The 19,582-nt window shown below is 45.3% G+C and overlaps 1 protein-coding gene across 1 annotated transcript in view; it reads right to left on the bottom strand.

The window, feature by feature from the left end:
- IL15RA (interleukin 15 receptor subunit alpha) overlaps positions 1-7,522 on the bottom strand; it is a 71,169-nt gene extending 63,647 nt beyond the window's left edge. Inside the window, exon 1 of the mRNA XM_072147439.1 lies at positions 7,252-7,522. Coding sequence (XP_072003540.1) covers positions 7,252-7,414 — 163 coding nt within the window. The 5' untranslated portion in view covers positions 7,415-7,522. The remainder of the gene's footprint in view (positions 1-7,251) is intronic.
- Positions 7,523-19,582: the final 12,060 nt, after the last annotated feature.

The following is a 19,582-nucleotide window of genomic DNA, read 5'->3' as shown; positions in this document are numbered from 1 at the left end:
TTCTTCCACTACGTCAATAATGTCATCATCACCCACAGACTGCGACTGGTGGAAAACCTGGGCATCGGAAAATTGCTCAGCAGCAACCGGACAAGTGGTTTGTGACTGTGGGAAGGGTCCAGAAAACAGTTCCTCAGAGTATGCCGCTTCAAATGCCAAATTTTTCTGGGAGGGGGCAGACTGGGGGGAAGGAGGATGAGGTGGAGGAGCCGGAGGAGTGCTGATTTCGGTGACATGGGTGGACTGCGTGGAAGACTGACTGGTGGACAAATGGCTAGAAGCATTGTCCGCAATCCACGACATCACCTCTTCGCACTGTTCTGGCCTCAACAGTGCTCTACCACGAGTCCCAGTAACTTGAGACATGATGAACCTAGGGAGTGTAGCTCTGCGGCGTTCCCCTGCTCCCTCATAAGCAGGTGGTGTCTCACCCCGCCCAGGACCACGGCCTCTGACCCCTGCAGTAGTTGGACGCCCACGTCCACGCCCTCGTCCTCTACCCCTAGCCCTCGGGTTAAACATTTTCCAAATTAAAGTGTAAACTTTTAATTTTTTTTTTTTGTGTTTATTTATTTTTTTATTTTTATTTTTTTTTTTAACCAAAACGATGCTATCCTATTGCTATGGCTAGTTTCTAACCTACACTGACAGCACACAACTGAATTTTGTGCTTTGCAAGATGAGTTTGAGCTATAAAATGAAATAAAGGTAAAAAAAAAAAATCAGCAGACTCTGCCTAATTCTAATCAAATCCCTAATGAATTGTCCCACTTCGGTGTTTGAGGTGGATATGCGTGTCACTAAGAGCTAAACACAACGGTCGCAGGTCTCCCAGCAAATTCCTCACAATATGGTACTAGCTGCACTACTAATGCCAGCAAGCCCAGCCACAAGCAAACCAAAAAAAGGAAAATATAACGCTATTGTAGGTCTAAGTAAGCCGTTGGGGTTCTCCTATGGCTATTTTGTAGCCGACACTGAAAGCACACTGCTTTGCAAGAAGAGTTTGAGCTATAAAATGAAATAAAGGTAAAAAAAAAAAATCAGCAGACTCTGCCTAATTCTAATCAAACCCCTAATAAATTGTCCCACTTTGGTGTTTGAGGTGGATATGTGTGTCACTAAGAGCTAAACACAACGGTAGCAGGTCCCCCTGCAAATTCCTCACAATATGGTACTAGCTGCACTACTAGTGCCAGCAAGCCCAGCCACAAGCTAATAAAAAAAAAAATGTATAACGTTATTGTAGCCCTAAGAAGGGCTGTTGGGTTCTTGTAGAATCACTCCTGCCTAACACTATTCTAATAGAACACCCTAACGCTTTCCCTGACCAGCAGCAGCTCTCTCCCTAGCGGCATCCAGACAGAGAATGATCCGAGCAGCGCGGGCAGGGGCTAGTCTATTCCAGGGTCACCTGATCTGGCCAGCCAACCACTGCTATCGACGTGTAAGGGTACCACGTCATGCTGGGTGGAGTGCAGAGTCTCCTGGCTTGTGATTGGCTCTGTTTCTGGCCGCCATAAAGCAAAACGGCGGGAGATGCCATTTTCTCGAGCGGGCGAAGTATTCGTCCGAGCAACGAGCAGTTTCGAGTACGCTAATGCTCGAACGAGCATCAAGCTCGGACGAGTATGTTCGCTCATCTCTAGTTATGATTGATCATGATATGGGTTGTTTCCTGGTTACCCCGGAAAACTTTATGGATCGCCTTCTTTCTGGTGGTTATGATATTTTAGGACATCTACCACCAGGATAAAGGATTGTAAATCAAGCACACTGACATACTGGCGCGTGCCCCCTCTGACAGGATGTGATTTTCCTTAAGCTTCTTACGCCCTTGTTTTTGTTTTTTTTTTTAAAAAAAGGCTTTAAAATTATACAAATGAGCCTGGGCTGACACCTGCGAGCGGACTCTAAGTGGCACCTGGCATTCACCAGAGCCCACCGCAAAGCGGGTTGGACTTTCTGCGGAGAGATACCACCTGGTCGCTCCAAAGGTGGTGGCCAAGGCGAGGTACAGAATCGGAGTCAGGCAAAAAGTCAAGACAGGTGGCACCCGATCGGAGTTGAAGACATAGCACAACAAGGCTATGAAGCACAAAGATGTGGCAGGGCTCACAGGTCAGTGGCCCGTCAGCGCCAATTAGTAGTGTGCTGGCCCTTTAAATATCGTGGGTACATGTGAGCCCTAGGAGGCAGGGGCGTGCATGCTGGAGCACAGGAGACACCGCTGGAGCATGGAGAGGTAAGACTCCTGGATTGCGCTACACGGGAGCCCACTGGTGCTCCTGTGACCCACATCCTGTGACAGTACCCCCCTCTTCTTGGCCTGAAGGAACCTTTGAACAACACCACGATTCAGAATGTTGTTTTCAGGCTCCCAAGTTCTCTTCTCTGGCCTGAATCCTCATCAGTCGATTAGAAAAAAATGTCTCCCTCTCACCGTTTTCATGTCCCTGACCTCCTTTATTTCACAGACATCGGTGGAATCAGCCTCAGGAGATGGAGGAGCGTTTTGACGAAGAAGCGATTCAGGATAAAAGGCCTTTAGAAGGGAGATGTGGAAGGAGTTTGGGAGGCGCATGGTGGGAGGAAGGCGAGACTTGTAAGCCATGGGGTTAATGTGCTTAAGCACCTCGAATGGACCCAGGAAAGTTTGTAGCTGGGAATCTTCAGCCAGACATATCTGAAGGACAGCCATGTCGGGCAGATGTCCGAAATAGAGACTGCCGAGTTTGCTCCCAGATGGACTTGAGGTATTGTATCAAGTGTTCCATGGCAGGAACATCAGAAGGCACGGAAAGAGTAAGAAGTGGGCGTGGATATCATGCATAGACAATAAAGATTCAGAGTCCAGGGAATTATAGGAGAATTGTCCTGTCGAGCGGAAACAAAATTCCATAGATAACAGCCCAGAGTCTGATTGACTCTCTCCACTTACCTGTTTGACTGCAGATGATAGGCAGATTAGAGGTCTAGATTTACTTGAAGTTGGTTGCACAAGGAACGCCAGAACCTGAAAACAAATTGGGCTCCATGGTCCGAGACAATGTGCTGAGGAAGTCCATAAAGCCGGAAGATGTGGAGAAAGAACAAGCTGGCAAGACGAGGAGCATAAAGCAGACCAGGCAGAGGAACAGAGTGGGACATTTTAGAGAAACGGCCTGTGACCACCCAGATGATGGAATTGTCGAGGAGCTGGTTTGCCCCCAATAAAATCAGGGGCACGAGAGAGGGCATCAGCTTTGACATTCTTCTCTGCTGGGCGGAAATGGATCTGGAAGTTGAAGTGAGAGAAGAAGAGGGACCAACGAGCCTGTCGTCAATTGGGTGGTCTGGAGATACAGGAGATTTTTGTGATCAGTATAGATACAGATCGGATGACAAGCTCCTTCCAGAAGATAACGCCGTTAGTAATTAGCGTAGCCCGGGAATCTCTAGACTTGCATATGAACCCCTTCTGTAGATTCTCCTTCACACAGGCTGTCTTAGTTGCAGTCTCAGGCACAGAAAGTGGGTACATCCGACCCAGTGGATGAGATGTACCTGGCAACAGGTTTATAGGGCAGTCTAAGGGACGGAGTGGCGGCAGAGTCACCGCTTGCTTCTCCGAGAAGACATCGGCAGAGTCCATATATGAAACGAGGAGACTCACCAGACTCCAGAGGCTTGGAGGACACCGGAGAAGACATGGTGAACACAGGACAAAGTGCCACTAGACAGCGTGACTGGAATTCTGGTCCCCAACAAAGAACTTCCCCAGTCTGCCTATTTAGCACAGGTGCATGGTGCTGCAACGACAGAAGACCCAGAAGATGGAAGATGTAGACCGGGGTAGCACATATAACGACAATCTCTCTTTGTGCAATGCCCCAACTTGCAGACATAGAGGCTCGGTGCAGGACCGGACCAGATCACATAATTTTTTTCCACTGACAAATGAGATCAGAGGCTTCTGAAGACAGATCACAGGAAGATGATGCTGGGAGACCAGGGCAGCATCCACGAAGTTTCCTGCAGAGCCGCAATCCAGGAAGGCAGAAGCTTGAAACTTGCTCCCTGTCCCAGAGCTGAGTAGAACAGGGATATTCAGATGTGGAGAAGCTTTGCTCTCACCTAGGGACGCTTCCTCCAGAAACCCTAGGTGCGTGTGTTTCCCGGACGCTGTGGAAGGAGTGGACAAGTCCCGAGGCACTGCTCTGGGCTGGCACAGTAAAGACACGGATTCTCCTGTTGTCGTCTGAAGCGTTCTTGGGATGTCAGATGAGCTCTATTCACCTGCATGGCCTCCTCTGCAACAGACAAGGAGGACGGCTGTGGTGGTCTTTGAGAGACTGGAGCCAAGCGGGGCAATTGTTGGGTGTTGATCTGTGCTTGTTAAAGACGTTGCTTCTCCAGACGTTTTGAGAACTGGATGTCAATCCAAGTGGCCAAGGAGATTAGGTCACTCAGAGAAGACAGCAGGTCCCATGCAGACAGGACATCTTTGATTTGACTAGCCAGTCCTTCTTTAAAGGTGGTGACCAAGGCCAATTCTAGAGTGCGGAATTGAACCGCATAGTCACCAACAAACAAGTCCCCTTGTTCAGGACAGTTTCAGCAGAAGATGCTCAGGCTGGTTCCACAAATACAGACCAGAATTCCATGAGGAACGCAGTGATGTTGGCAACTGATATATGTTGTTTCTTACCTTACCAGCATACAATACCCGAGGATGATGTAGGGCTGGGTGGGAGCCTATCGTCATTACAGACAGGAAGGTGTGGGGTTCTAAACAGTCTAACCCTATTACCCCATGACTCCCGCCCTTACAAGGGCAGTCCCAAAAACTGTCCCTTGTACTCAAGCATGTATCACACCTCCCTGACGCGTTTCGACAGAGGTCTCATCAGAGGGAGAATATATACCAACACAGAAGTAGCCCATACAGCTGATGCCTCCAAGTCTGGTTAGCCTGAAGGGGGAGGGGGAAGGAGTGCCTTCAACCCTCAGTAGAGCCGACTGTTTAGAACCCCACACCTTCCTGTCTGTAATGACGATAGGCTCCCACCCAGCCCTACATCATCCTCGGGTATTGTATGCTGGTAAGGTAAGAAACAACATATATCAGTTGAAGGTATAATGTGAGCCAATCTGAGGCCGTTAAACTCTTTACGATATATTATCCGCCACCTAGCATTTTTGTGCCCATATATACATACCTGTTTTGTTGTTAGCCGTATTTTGCTCACTTGTTTTGTCTATCTGTATGTATCTCTTTGACACTGTACATTAGCGGTGTCAAATAAGAAGGAATTACCTAGCAACTGAACCGCAAATAAAAATAGTACACAGCTGACACCCGTGTGGCATCCGTATTTAAACAGTTCTCTACAGCCTCCACAGGGATCCATAAAAACCCTGTTTATACGCAATGGTCTATTGCAATGAACGGTTTAGTGTGCCATCAGTTAAGAAAACTAACCTCACACAGACTAAGGCTGCATTTACACGAACATATGTCCGCCGGGCCGTAGCTGGGTGGACATACATCCGGCGCCATGGAGAGGAGGAGGGCTGACTATAAAAAAAAGAGAGGATGCATAAAACCCACGCCAATATAAAGCAGACATTTGGGAAATCTTACTTATGAAGTTACTTGGGTGCTATGACTATTGCCTGAAAAGCAAAACATGTAGAACTGAACATATAAAAATGAATAATTTGAAAGACATTTTTGCCAAATTTCCATTTTTTTATGACTAAACACAAAGATATCATCCACATTTTTCTATTAATTTGAAGTACAATGTGTGATGAGAAAACACCCTGGATATGTTAAAGCATTACAAAGTTATAATCTCCTATAATGTCACAGGGCAAATTTAAAAAATCAGGCCTGGTCCTAAAGCCCTTAACCCTTTAACGACTTTAGTATTTTGCCCTTTTTAGTTTTTTCACTTCCATTTTTCACTCACCACCTTCAAAAATCTATAACTTTTTTATTTTTCCACATAAAGAGATGTGATGGCTTATTTTTTGCGTAACAAACTGCACTTCATAGGGACAGTATTTAATATTCCATGCCGTATACTGGGTAGCAGGAAAAAAATTCCAAATGCAGTGAAAATGGTGAAAAAACACAGCTTTTTCATGTCATGTCCATGCTTGTTCATGTCCCATGGTGGAAGGAATAAAAATATATAAAAAAATGTTATGAAATAAAAAATTAATTAATAAAAATGCCCATAAGCCCCAAAACACATAAACATATAATGTACAAAAAATTCTAAATCATAACACAAGCCCCACATATATAGTATCACCACATCCGTAACAACCTATAGAATAAAAGTAAATAATTATTGAACCAGTATGAAGTTGTTAAAATATAATAAAAAATATTCAAGTATGGTATTCCCGTAATCGTATCGAACCATAGAATAAAGATAACATGATTATTAGGCTATACGGTAAAACAAAAAAAAAAAGGAAAAAATCCTGTACAGAATTGATGCTTTTTTACTCCTGATTAATTTACAACAATAGGGGATACTAACCCCAAAATGGTAACACTGGAAAAAGCATCCCATCCCGGAAAAAAAATGCCCTCACATGGCCCCAATAACGAAAAAGCTAAAATTTTATAGCCTACAAAAGGAGCCAATGAGAAAACTAAAATCCTGGCAGCTGCAGGGCGCTCCTTCCCTTCTGCGCCTCGCTGTGTGTCCATAAAACAAGTAACGGCCACATGTGGGGTGGGGGGATATATTATCCAGACATTTCAATAATGATGAAAATGTAAAGTAGACATATGGGAAATGTTATTCAGCAACTTATTTAGGTAATAAATTTATCTGCCTGAAAATTCAATGATTTAGAATTTCAAAAAGTGACAAATTTGTAAAAAAATTCATAATTTTTTCTTTTTTTTTGTAAATAAACGCAAAACTCATCAGCCAAAATTTAGCACTAAAATGAAGTACAACATGTGAGGAAAAAACAATCTCAGAATCACTTTGATAAGTAACAGTGTTCAAAAGTTATAACCATATAAAGCGACGCAAGTCAGAATCCAAAAAATGGGACTGAGCCTTAAGCTGTAAAATGGCTGCATCCTTGAGGAGTTAAAGGGGTATTCCCATTACAGCAAATTGATGTCATTCTAAAGTCAGAGCAGTACACATGCAAGCAACCATTACCATACAGAATGCAGGATAAAACTAACATAGCTGTTAAAATGATATTGCAAATGTCAACGGAACCTCTTACCTTGGTTACAATAAGCAGATAGGGGCAGCTTGAGGACAAGTAAAATCATCAGAGGCAGGGTGCTGATTGTTGTGACCAGGGTCCTGGCCATCAGACAAAGCAACATGCTGGGTTTGTAGCTTGTGGAGCTCAGCAAGTTACAAGGGACTATAAATCTACACATATGTGTTTTTCTTTGCTAGTTGCTGCAAGGCTTTCTGAAGAGAAGGCACATTTTGCCGCCCTTCGAGCCATGGAGTCTGTAGTAGTTTTTTAAGCTTGACTACGTGAGCTGAGGAATTCCCACTTTCACTTTCACATAGCATGGCTGTGCAGACTGCCACATAGAAGCCACGCCTTCTAAGACACACTGGTTATTACTACATTTCCAAATTGATAGATTTTTTTATTTTAAGGTTACAGTAGTCAAGTTTAGAATTAGAAATTTAGGGTTCACTATAATTTTTGCCTTTTTATTCAATGACAAGTTAAGTTTCTGTATTATAACTTTTGCAACTAGAGAAGAGTGTAAAAACAAAACGTCCCATCCCTCTCATCCATCCATCATACTACATATCTATCTTCCCACCTTCAGTATCTATCTATCTATCTTTTCTATTCATGCTATCCATCTATTATATATATATATATATATATATATATATATATATATATATATATACATATATATATATTCTATCTAGATATATTTTTTTTTACGTACCTATTCTATGTATCTATTCTATTTCTATTCTATTTATGCTATCCATCTATTCTATCTATCGATTTATCTATCTGCCTATTCTATTCTATCTATATATTTAGTCTATCTATCTATTTATCTCATATCTATATATCTTCTATCTATTATCTATCTCATATCTATATATCATCTATCTATCTATCATCTATATATCTATTATCTATCTATCTATCTATCTATCTATCTATCTATCTATCTATCTATCTATCTATCTATCCTATTTTATCTATTTATGCATCCTAAACTGTAGCACAGAACATGGGACAGATTGAATATATGGAGAGGCACAGAGCACATTATCACTGCTTTCGCTCTCATCTGCCATTTCCTGCTGCAAACTTGAGGTGAATGGAGGAGGGGAGGCTGTGTACGAGCTGCAGCTTCTGGTGGATTGTTTCTTTATATACTAGTGTAGGGAAAGCTGAGGATGTATAGGTAGAGGTAATAGTGTAAGGGTACATTCATACAGCCGTATGCCCACCTGGCCGCAGCCGGGCTGACATACAGCTGTGCGCTGGAGAGGAGGAGGTGACCCCTCCATAGAAAAAAGTGGCGCACGGCCGCAGACACTGTGAAAGATAGAGCATGCTCTATATTTTCCCCCGTGTATGACGTGGATTGGTGCCACACATGTGTGGCATGGCACAGACGCCGGGCTGCCATTGCCGTCAATGGGGGTGCTTATGCGGCCAGAAAATCCCAGGCCTTGAGATTTTGTTATTACGTTAGGGCTCCAGGCAGCACATGAATGAGTACTGCGAGCAGATGAGATGAGTAGGGCAGGGAGAGAGGGAGTGTCTCTAAAATACATTCTCCCTCCATTTTCAACTCAGTGTCTATGTCTCCTCCTAAGTATCCATGGGGCTCTTCTTTCTCTCACTGGATAACGTCTTGGTTGTTGAAGAACTGGCTATGTCTTGTTGAGAACTGTCACTCTCAGTAACATCTATGTAGGTATGAGAGGCATCATTTTCTGGTAACTCTTTGAAATGTGAAGCATTCTGGGTAATAGAAAGTCCATCTCAATTAGCTGTGACCATATTTCCCTTTAAAACTTTAAAATTGTGTCGCAAGACATGCACTTATGTACACTGGGAGGAAGATGGTGAACTCCAGCGGACCTGATCGGGGGAGCAACACATGCAGGAAATTGGGTGCACAATCTTATTGAATCGCGGCACAGTGAACTATTGTCGAACAATGCACTTTTTCGGGAACTCCAAAGGACCGGGCAAGTAAATGTGTATCAAGGCACACAGGGTCCTGTCAACTGCAGTTGCTGTAACAAACTGATCATATTAAAAGATATTTGGATCTGAACTGTTGGGTTTGTATTGTACTACAATAGCTCCCAGTCCCGCTGGACTTGCATCCACAACTAGTTCAATGCGTAAAGCTGGATCAAAATAGCACATTGCCATAGTTGAACTGAGTTCATTTTTAATACTATCAAAAGAGGTTTGACATTGTGGAGACCACTTGAATTCACAACCTTCTTTTGGAAGTTCTCTTAGTGGTGCTCTAATTGTTGAGAAATTTTGAATGTATCTAGCACAGTAGCTGGACATCTCATGGAAGGAACAAACTTCACTGACATTCTCAGGAACAGAGGTAATTTTTTTGTTTGTACCTTTTTAGGATCGGGCTGCATTCCCACAGCAGAAAAAATACGACCATAAAACTCGAGAGGTTTTGTAAAATTCACATTTCTCTTTGTTGAATGTGAGTCCCTGAGCTAATAAGCCCTAAAAACAGCATGCAGTGCACGATTGTGTTCAGACTGAGTTTTGCCAATGACCAGTATGTCATCACTATAATTGAAAATTGAAAAAGTGAAGAGAATTGTTTCAATTTCCCAGCAGCTGAATCAGTTATTTTGTGAATGATCTGAATGAGACCAAGGTTCATAGTTGCATGGTAGCTAAGAAGATAACCTCCACAGCCTTGTAAAATGTAGAAGCTTGTTTTCTGCATTTTGTCTTTGTAACTAATTTCAACATCAAATGTTCGCACAGCAGAATCTGAGATCCACATGGGAAGATCTTTGTGTGAACAGTCTTGAGCACTGGATTTATCTTCTATCGTTTTATCTGTTCATATGTATTGTTGTCTGTGATGTTCAAAGATTCTCCAGCATCAAATGTAATGTCAGCACTGAAAACAGTGCTTATAAATAACATTTGGAGACTGTAGTGGTTTAGATGCAGAGGTAATAAAGACATAGTCATTGGTTGGGATTTCCTCTTCAGCCTTATGTAATACCTGTACATTAGCCTGTTTTGCTGGAGTTGGAGTAGGCTTGGTAAATGCTGATTTGCATATAGATGCATAATGGTTCTCTTTACCACATTTGCATACCCAGATTTTAATTGATAGTCTGAGTATGATAAAAACAGATGTGTACAGAAAGGCAACCTCCGTAAACTCATGCCACCTCGGCTCACCCCCAATCGACCATTAGGGCCATCCCAGTTGGCCAGTTAATGAGGATGAGACGGATCTGTTCCTTTAATAAAATTTTAGAGCAAATGACCTGAAAGAGATTTGCTGAAAGGGGATATAGCCACATAGAGATCATGATGGGCTATCACAGGGCCAAATCTGAAACCGAGGAGTATGATAAGGAGCAACTTGTCTAAGCATTGGGGAATTTTAAAAACTGAACCCCCTTTGGCAGGCTCTATTTCGGATAGACCCTTAATGACGTCTAGGAGGAGTAGAAACCTAGAGGATATGTTGGTACGAAGCCAATATGTACCCCCACAAAAGAACATTTTTGGATCAAGTGGCCAAAGGAAAGGCAACTGTGCACCATGCAGCAATTAAAGAGGGTAACAACGTTTAAATTGGCAGACAGGGAAAAAAGAATACAGAATTTGGGAATATGTGTCGTGTAGTACTACATCTGTAATATATTATGCGACATGTGGTTACGGTCTGATATACGTAGGGCTCACGATAAGAGAATTAAGGATAAGGGCAAGAGAACATGTCCATGATATAGTGAAAGCTAAGGATGAGGAAGATTTAACTAAAGTAAAAACAATCCCAAAACATTTTAAAATCTTTCACAGATGTAATCCATAATCCTTCCGAGTTAGAGGGATTGATAGGATTCATTGTGGCATCAGAAAACTAAGTGGATTGTAGCCTTAGGGACTGTGTTTCCCTCTGGTCTGAACGAGAAATACAAGTTTTTGTTTGTTTTAAAACTTTCTTTATTAAAAATTTTTAGTGTATAAAGCAATCTTATACTATCAGTCTTGAACATTTGCAAATAAATAAGGTTATACATTAGAATACAGTAAGCATTTAGAAATCCATATCTTGTACATCCTGAGGCCTTCTGGGTCGCAGCCCTAGGCATCCCTGTACCTGAAAACTGGTTTCTAAGACTGATATTATCTAAACTATATTTATTTATTTATTTATTACCTCCATTAAATCTTACAACGTCTATTTTGATACTTTGTGTACTTTACAATAGAAGCAATATTTAAATTTTAAAATGCAATATGAGACTGTAAAAGAAAAACCATAAAAACAGTTAAACTATTCTAACTGTGTCCATTTCTAAATATACTTCTCTTATGATATTTTCTAGTACTTCTAGACAGCTGGAGATTTTAGAGATACGGGGCATAGTGGTGGTGGGGGGAGGGTAGTTCATGGGGGGGGGCATAGGGGCAATTGTTTCATTCGAGTTTCATCTTCTTCTTCACCTCAGATATTAATTTCGCCTTGGTTCTGGCTTTCTAAGTTATCCTCTTCTCTAATCGGTAGGTTAATTAAGCTATCTCTCTCATTCCTATATATTCCAACCACTTTTCCCATACCTTCAGAAAATTTTCCCTAGTGCCATTCGCCCACGCCACCAGTTCTTCAAATCTATAGATTTCTGCAACTCTGTTTGCCCAAATTTCTAATGTGGGGGCTTTATTCTGCTTCCAGAAGGAGGGTATCAATAGTCTAGCTACCATCAGTAATTGTGTGGCCAGGTCATGTTTCGTTGGACTAAAGATCTGTTGGTCTCCAGAGAAGGATCAGGCTCGGATCTCTCGGTATACAAATGCTACATATGTCCTCTGTGGGAGATTTGGCCCAGTAGAGACCGTGGTAGCGGGGTGCTGTGATGCAGTTCAAGACAGTGACACCAAGGTTTAGTCCAAAACAGGTCTCGCCTGCGTTTATTGTAGCAGCAAAATAAAACAGCCTTTACATTCAGGCATTAAATAAACAAAATCCTACCCGTCAGGGTGCTAACTATACAGGTGTCCACTAACTCACCACTATACAAAATCACTTGGCTGCTCCAGGCACAGAGGTCAGGGCTGTGTGCTCTCCAGCCTCCTTCCAGAGAGAGACAACACTTCCAGCTCTGCTGAGCGGTTTAAAAAAAAGACTGATTGGGCTGCTCCCATCACCTGTGTCCAAGGTGCTGGACACCCAACCTCAGCACTAAGGCCTTGCATAATAGCAAAACCTAGGGGAAACATACCGCCCATCCACAGTTAACCCCTTCAGTGTCTCACATACCCTCCCCCTCTGTTTGACCCTGTGGGGGCGAACACTTTTGGCCATCAGACAGTGGGTACGAGACAGGGCATCGGCATTCCCATGCAGCTTTCCTGCTCGATGTTCTACCGTGAATTTGAAATTCTGCAACATTAGGAACCACCTTGTGACCCTGGCGTTCCTCTCTTTAGCCTGACTCATCCAGGTGAGGGGAGAGTGATCGGTCACTAGTGTAAACTGTCGCCCTATCAAGTAATACCTCAGGGATTCCAGAGCCCATTTTATCGCCAAGCACTCCCTCTCAACTATGCTATAGTTCCTCTCAGGAGGTGTGAGCTTGCGGCTCAGGAATGTCACGGGATGTTCCTCACCCTCCACTACTTGGGACAGGACAGCCCCTAAGCCCACGTCAGAAGCGTCAGTCTGCATAATAAAGGTCTTGGTGAAGTTAGGGGTGATCAGTACCGGTCCCTCGCACAAAACCGTCTTAAGTCGCTGAAACGCCCCCTCAGCCTCTTCACTCCACTTTAACATCACCGCCCTGATACCCTTGGTCAGGTCAGTCAGGGGTGCCGCTATGGTAGCAAAATCGGGGATAAATCGGCGATAATAGCCCACTATGCCTAGGAAAGCCCTCACTTGCTTCTTGCTCATAGGTCGTGGCCATTGCTGGATCGCCTCCACTTTATTTACTTGGGGTTTGATGACACCTCGCCCAATACGGTACCCCAGGTAACGGGCCTCTTCCAGACCCAGTGCACATTTTTGGGGGTTCGCTGTCAGCCCTGCTGCCCTCAGGGAGTCTATCACTGCTTGTACCTTGGCCAGGTGACTCTCCCAATTGTTACTATAGACTATGATGTCATCCAGGTAGGCCGAGGCATATCTCCGGTGAGGTTTTAGGACGAGATCCATTAACCTCTGGAATGTGGCGGGAGCCCCATGTAGCCCAAAAGGGAGTACCACGTACTGAAAAAGCCCATCAGGAGTAACAAAAGCGGTCTTCTCTTTGGCCCTGTCAGTAAGGGGTACCTGCCAATACCCTTTCGTCAGGTCAAGGGTGGAGAAGAATCTAGCCTGTCCAAGTCGTTCTATCAACTCGTCAACTCTGGGCATGGGATAAGAATCAAATTTGGACACCTCGTTCAACTTCCTAAAGTCATTGCAGAACCGTAGGGAACCATCAGGTTTGGGAATCAACACAATAGGACTCGACCAGTCACTTTTAGACTCCTCGATAACCCCCAGGTCTAACATCTGCCTGACTTCTTCGGATATGGCAAGCCGGCACGCTTCAGGGACCCGGTAGGGTTTTTGGTGTACCCGGATGTGGGGTTCGGTTATGATATCATGCTTGATGACTGAAGTACGTCCCGGTAACTTAGAGAACACATCCACATTTCGGAGCACAAACTCCTTCGCTTCCTGAATCTGGGCCCTGGAGAGGGACTCCGAGATCCGTACTTCAGGCACCTTGGCATCGGGTACACCTACCTCCGGTGTCCCCTTCTTGGGGACAGACGCTTTTTCTACTCCCACGGCCATCAGGGACTCTCTTTCCCTCCATGGCTTTAGGAGGTTCACGTGGTATATCTGTTCGGGTTTCCTCCTCCCCGGCTGAGACACCTTGTAGGTTACCTCCTTACCTACTTTCTCCATGACCTCATATGGTCCTTGCCATTTTGCCAAGAACTTGCTCTCAACGGTGGGCACCAGAACTAGCACTCTGTCGCCTGGGTTAAAGGTCCTGAGTCTGGCTGACCTATTGTAGACCCTACACTGGGCCTCTTGTGCCCTTGTCATGTGCTCCTTTACAAGGGGCATTACCGCCTCTATGCGGTCCTGCATAAGGGAGACGTGTTCTATCACACTACGGTGGGGGGTCCTCTCCTGTTCCCAGGTCTCCTTGGCTATATCCAAAAGCCCACGTGGGGAACGGCCATATAACAGCTCAAAGGGTGAGAAACCCGTGGAGGACTGTGGAACTTCACGTATGGCAAACATCAAATAGGGCAACAAACAATCCCAGTCCTTCCCATCCTTGCTGACCACCCTCTTAAGCATCCCCTTCAAGGTCTTGTTAAACCTCTCGACTAGGCCATCTGTCTGAGGATGATACACAGAGGTGCGGAGCTGTTTAACCTGCAGTAACTTACACATCTCCTTCATTACCCTAGACATGAATGGGGTACCCTGGTCAGTCAAGATTTCCTTGGGGAGGCCTGTGCGTGAGAATACCTGGAACAGCTCCCTAGCAATATTTTTGGAGGAGGTGTTCCTTAATGGAATCGCCTCGGGATACCGCGTAGCGTAGTCCAGGATAACCAGGATGTATTGGTGCCCCCTTGAGGATTTGACTATGGGGCCAACCAGATCCATTGCAATCCGTTCAAATGGCACCTCTATGATTGGTAGCGGGACCAAAGGACTCCTGAAGTGGGACACCGGGGCAGTAAGTTGACACTCAGGGCAGTAGCTACAATACCGGTTTACCTCCTCCCACACCCCGGGCCAGAAAAATCTCTGCAGGATCCTCTCCCGGGTCTTCTCAGCACCTAAGTGCCCTCCCAGCACATGTTTGTGTGCCAACTCTAGCACCAGCCTACGGTGAGATTGGGGTACTACAAGTTGCTCAACCTCCTCACCCCGTATCTGGTCGACCCTGTACAACAGCTCCCCAACAATCACCATTCGGGGGTATATTTTGTCAGCCCCTGGTATTTGGAGTACCCCATTTATCACCTTAACATTCTCCCGTGCTTTAAACAAGGTAGGGTCCTGTAGCTGTGCAGCCCCAAAATTCTCACGGGAAAACTCAAGGTACGGCATGTCGGCCACCTCCTCGTGGCCCTCGACCTCACCAGCTAGGACCTCTAGGGGAGAGAATTCATCACATGGGGTAACCCCTACTGCTGGTGTGGGTACATCGGCCTCAAAGGGTTCAGGGGCCAAGGCCGGACATACCTGTCGTTTATTATCTGCAACAGCACCTGAGGTGGGTCTTCGTCTCCAGAGGTCCCAAAACACCGGTAAGTCTCTGCCGATAATAGCCTCATGAAACAGGGTCCCCACCACCCCCACTTCATGGGTAATAGTACCACAAGGGGTATGTAGGTTGATGACAGCAGTGGGATATTCGCGAGTGTCCCCATGTATACATAACACTCCCACTTTACGCCCACTGTACAGTCCAGGATCAACCAAAGTTCCCCGCACCAGGGTAACCAGACTCCCTGAGTCTAGCAAGGCTTCCACCGCGTGACCACCGATTGTTACCATACACACTTGGGGTTCTGCATCCATGACTGACTCGGCAGCCAGAACCGGCCGGGCAAACAGGGACATTCGCCGGGTCTGGTTGCAGTCCATTGGCTCCACTGACAGGGGACAGTTGGCAGCAATATGGCCCATTTCATGGCATCGCCAGCACTGGATACGGCTATGACCTCTGTCACGAGCCTCACTGGGTTTCTGTGTATCCACGCCCCCCAATGAACCCCCTCCCAACCTGACCTGTTTCCCTTTTTCTGCAGTAGCAGTCTTACCAGATGGTTTAGTGGCCTTGTCACTGGCACTGCTTCGTGTGGGAGGGATAAGCAGAAGATCCTCTGTAGCCCGATACCTCTCTACTAGGCACACAAGTTCCTCAGCATTTGTGGGACCGGCCTGTCCAACCCACCGCTGGAGCCGAGAGGGCAGAGAACGGGTGAACTTGTCAAGAACCACTCTCTCGACCATCTGTGCTGGGGTGCAGTCCTCTGGTTGTAGCCACTTCTGGACAAGATGGATCAGGTCATGCATTTGGGAGCGCGGGGGTAGTTTTTCAGAGTATGCCCACTGGTGGACCCGGCTGGAACGAACTTGAATGGTGACCCCAAGACGAGCCAGAATCTCCGCCTTTAACTGGGGGTACTTACGGGCCTCAGTTTCACTCAGGTCGTAGTAGGCCTTCTGCGATTCGCCTGTCAGGAACGGCGCCTGGACATCTGCCCACTGCTCAGCTGGTAACTCCTCTCGCTCAGCTACTCGCTTGAACACAGTGAGATACGCCTCCACATCGTCGGTCGCCGTCATCTTTTGTAAGGCCTTCTGCACTGCAGCCCGTGCGGAATGCTGGACAACCGGGTACCCTTGCAAACCAGTATGGGACCCCTCAGTAGTCGTCGCTTGCGGTGCTGCCATAACGCCAGAAAACTTTTCCATCATCAGCTGGAACATGGCTCGGGACTCTTCCTGCTGCTGGCGGGACCTCTCCTCCTGCAGCTGGAACATGGCTCGGGACTCTTCCTGCTGTTGCTGTAGCATGGCTCGGGACTCTGCCTGCTGTTGCTGGAGCATGGCTTGCTGCTGTCGGGACCTCTCCTCCTGCTGCTGGAGCATGGCTTGCTGCTGGCGGGACCTCTCCTCTTGCTGCTGGAGCATGGCTTGCTGCAGCTGTCGATTAGCCTGGGACTCCTTCTGCTGCTGGCGGGACCTCTCCTCCTGCTGCTGGAGAATGGCTTTAATAAAGTCCTCCATCTTGGCTTTATCCTGCAATTTGCCTGCTGCTTTCACCCAGGCCATGCAATGTTGCAGGATGTAGCGAGCCTTTCAGGTGTGTGTCTTTTGAACTGCCCGCAATCCGAAGCACCATATGTGGGAGATTTGGCCCAGTAGAGACCGTGGTAGCGGGGTGCTGTGATGCAGTTCAAGACAGTGACACCAAGGTTTAGTCCAAAACAGGTCTCGCCTGCGTTTATTGTATCAGCAAAATAAAACAGCCTTTACATTCAGGCATTAAATAAACAAAATCCTACCCGTCAGGGTGCTAACTATACAGGTGTCCACTAACTCACCACTATACAAAATCACTTGGCTGCTCCAGGCACAGAGGTCAGGGCTGCGTGCTCTCCAGCCTCCTTCCAGAGAGAGACAACACTTCCAGCTCTGCTGAGCGGTTTAAAAAAAAGACTGATTGGGCTGCTCCCATCACCTGTGTCCAAGGTGCTGGACACCCAACCTCAGCACTAAGGCCTTGCATAATAGCAAAACCTAGGGGAAACATACCGCCCATCCACAGTTAACCCCTTCAGTGTCTCACACCTCTATTTCTTCTAGTATTTTGTCCCAGTAGGGTTTAATGAGGCGACATTCCCACCAAATGTGCAAATAGGTTCCCTCTTCCCTACCACATCTCCAACATTCAGGTGGACTATCCTGATTAACCATATTCAGAAATTGTGGGGTTTTATACCACCTAGTGAGCAGTTTATAGGAGTTCTCTTGAATCCTTATGCACCTGGAGAAACCCATAGAGTTCTTCAGTATTTGTTTAGATTCCCGCTCTGTGAAATTTTCTCCTAACTCTCTCTCCCATTTTACTAGGAAGTGTGGTTTTGTTGTCCTAAATGTGCTTTGGATGTATTTGTATATTGTCGCCACTCTTCCTCTACTAGGCATGTCGCTTATTATATAAGCCTCCAATCACGTTAATGGTTGGAAAGGTTGATGAACTTCCCTAAAAGCTGTAACTATCTGCTTAACTGTATGTTGCTGCAGAAAATCTTGGGTTCCACATATTTCGCAAACTATTTTTGTGATTTCGGTTGTGGGTCGTTCTAGTGGCACCAATTCCCTTAGGTACCTCTCTTGGAGTTTACCCCAGTATGATGTTTCTGGGATCCTTCTACTATCTGTTAGGTATGGGATTAGACTAGCTGGGGTTAGGGGAGAGGGGAAACTAGTTACCAGTGTTGTCTCTCTTAACTTTTGCACTTCTTCTATCAGGCCTTGTACCAATATACCCTATCTTCCTTCTTTTGCTTTATCATTTATGATTCCCCACAGAAGTAACTGGTTATTAATCGTGAGCTGTGATCTTTCTAGATTTAAATACAGATTTCTACAGTTAGGGGAGAGCAATTCGGCCCATCTGTTAATCTGGACTGCCGTATAATATTTATGTACATTTGGCATGTTAATCCCTCCATCCAATTTGTTCTGTGAAAGAACTTTGTAATTTAGACGTGGTTTTCCCCTGTCCCATAGAAATCTTGTAAACAATCTCTGTGTCTTAGTGAGGTAACTTCTCGGGAGTTTAATTGGGGCCACCTGTATCATGTAGGTAATTTTCGGGAGGATATAGGTCTGTAGCAAATTTTTCCTTCCAAACCACGATAGGAAGGGGATTTGTAATGATGATAATTGTTTTTCAATAGAGGCGAAAAGGGGTTGGTAATTAAGTTTGAAAATATCGGTTGGGTTCACTGGGAGTTTCATGCCTAAATATTTAATTGGTATAGAGGTCTCTGGGTTTGTGGTGAAAATCAGCAGGTCATCTGCAAATGCAGCCGTTTTGTGAATGTGTTCTCCTACCTTTAAACCTTCTATTTCTTGTTTAAACTGAATACTTCTTAGTAGAGTCTCCAATACTAATATAAATAAGTAAGGGGACAAAGGGCAGCCTTGTCGCGTCCCGTTCGTGATCTTAAAGGCCTTCGATAGGGTGCTATTAACCCTGACTGAAGCACTGGGATCCGTATAAAATGAGAAAATGCTTTGAATGAACTTTTTTGGGAAGTGATAGGCTTCAAGGACTTTTCCCATATATGCCCAGTTGACCCTATCGAACGCTTTTTCAGCGTCAGTTCCTATCAATACTAAGGGTATTTTATTGCGCTTTGCATATTCAATCAAGCTAACTGCTCTACAGGTGTTTTCATGACCCTAACAAACCCTGCTTGCTCCGGTGAAACTAACTTAGGGAGAAGTTCTCTAAGTCTGGCCGCTATTGTTTTAGCCCACCACTTCACGTCCGTGTTGAGTAACGAAATGGGCCTGTAGCTACTACACAGAGTGGGATCTTTACCCTCTTTGTGTATTACGGATATGTGGGCTTCCAACGTCTGCCGAGGCAGTGTTTCGCCCTGCATCAATTTATTGCACATCAACGCGAAGTGTGGGAGGAGAAGGTTTTGCATTTTTTTATAATAAATTATTGGGATCCCATCTGGGCCTGGTGCTTTACCTACTGGTATGGATCTAAGGACTTTACTGAGCTCCTCTTCCGTTATAGGTGCCTGGAAAAAGTCCTGG

The sequence above is a fragment of the Engystomops pustulosus genome, chromosome 4, assembly GCF_040894005.1.
Source record: "Engystomops pustulosus chromosome 4, aEngPut4.maternal, whole genome shotgun sequence".
Taxonomy (NCBI): domain Eukaryota; kingdom Metazoa; phylum Chordata; class Amphibia; order Anura; family Leptodactylidae; genus Engystomops; species Engystomops pustulosus.
This window is presented reverse-complemented; position numbering and strand designations above follow the sequence as displayed.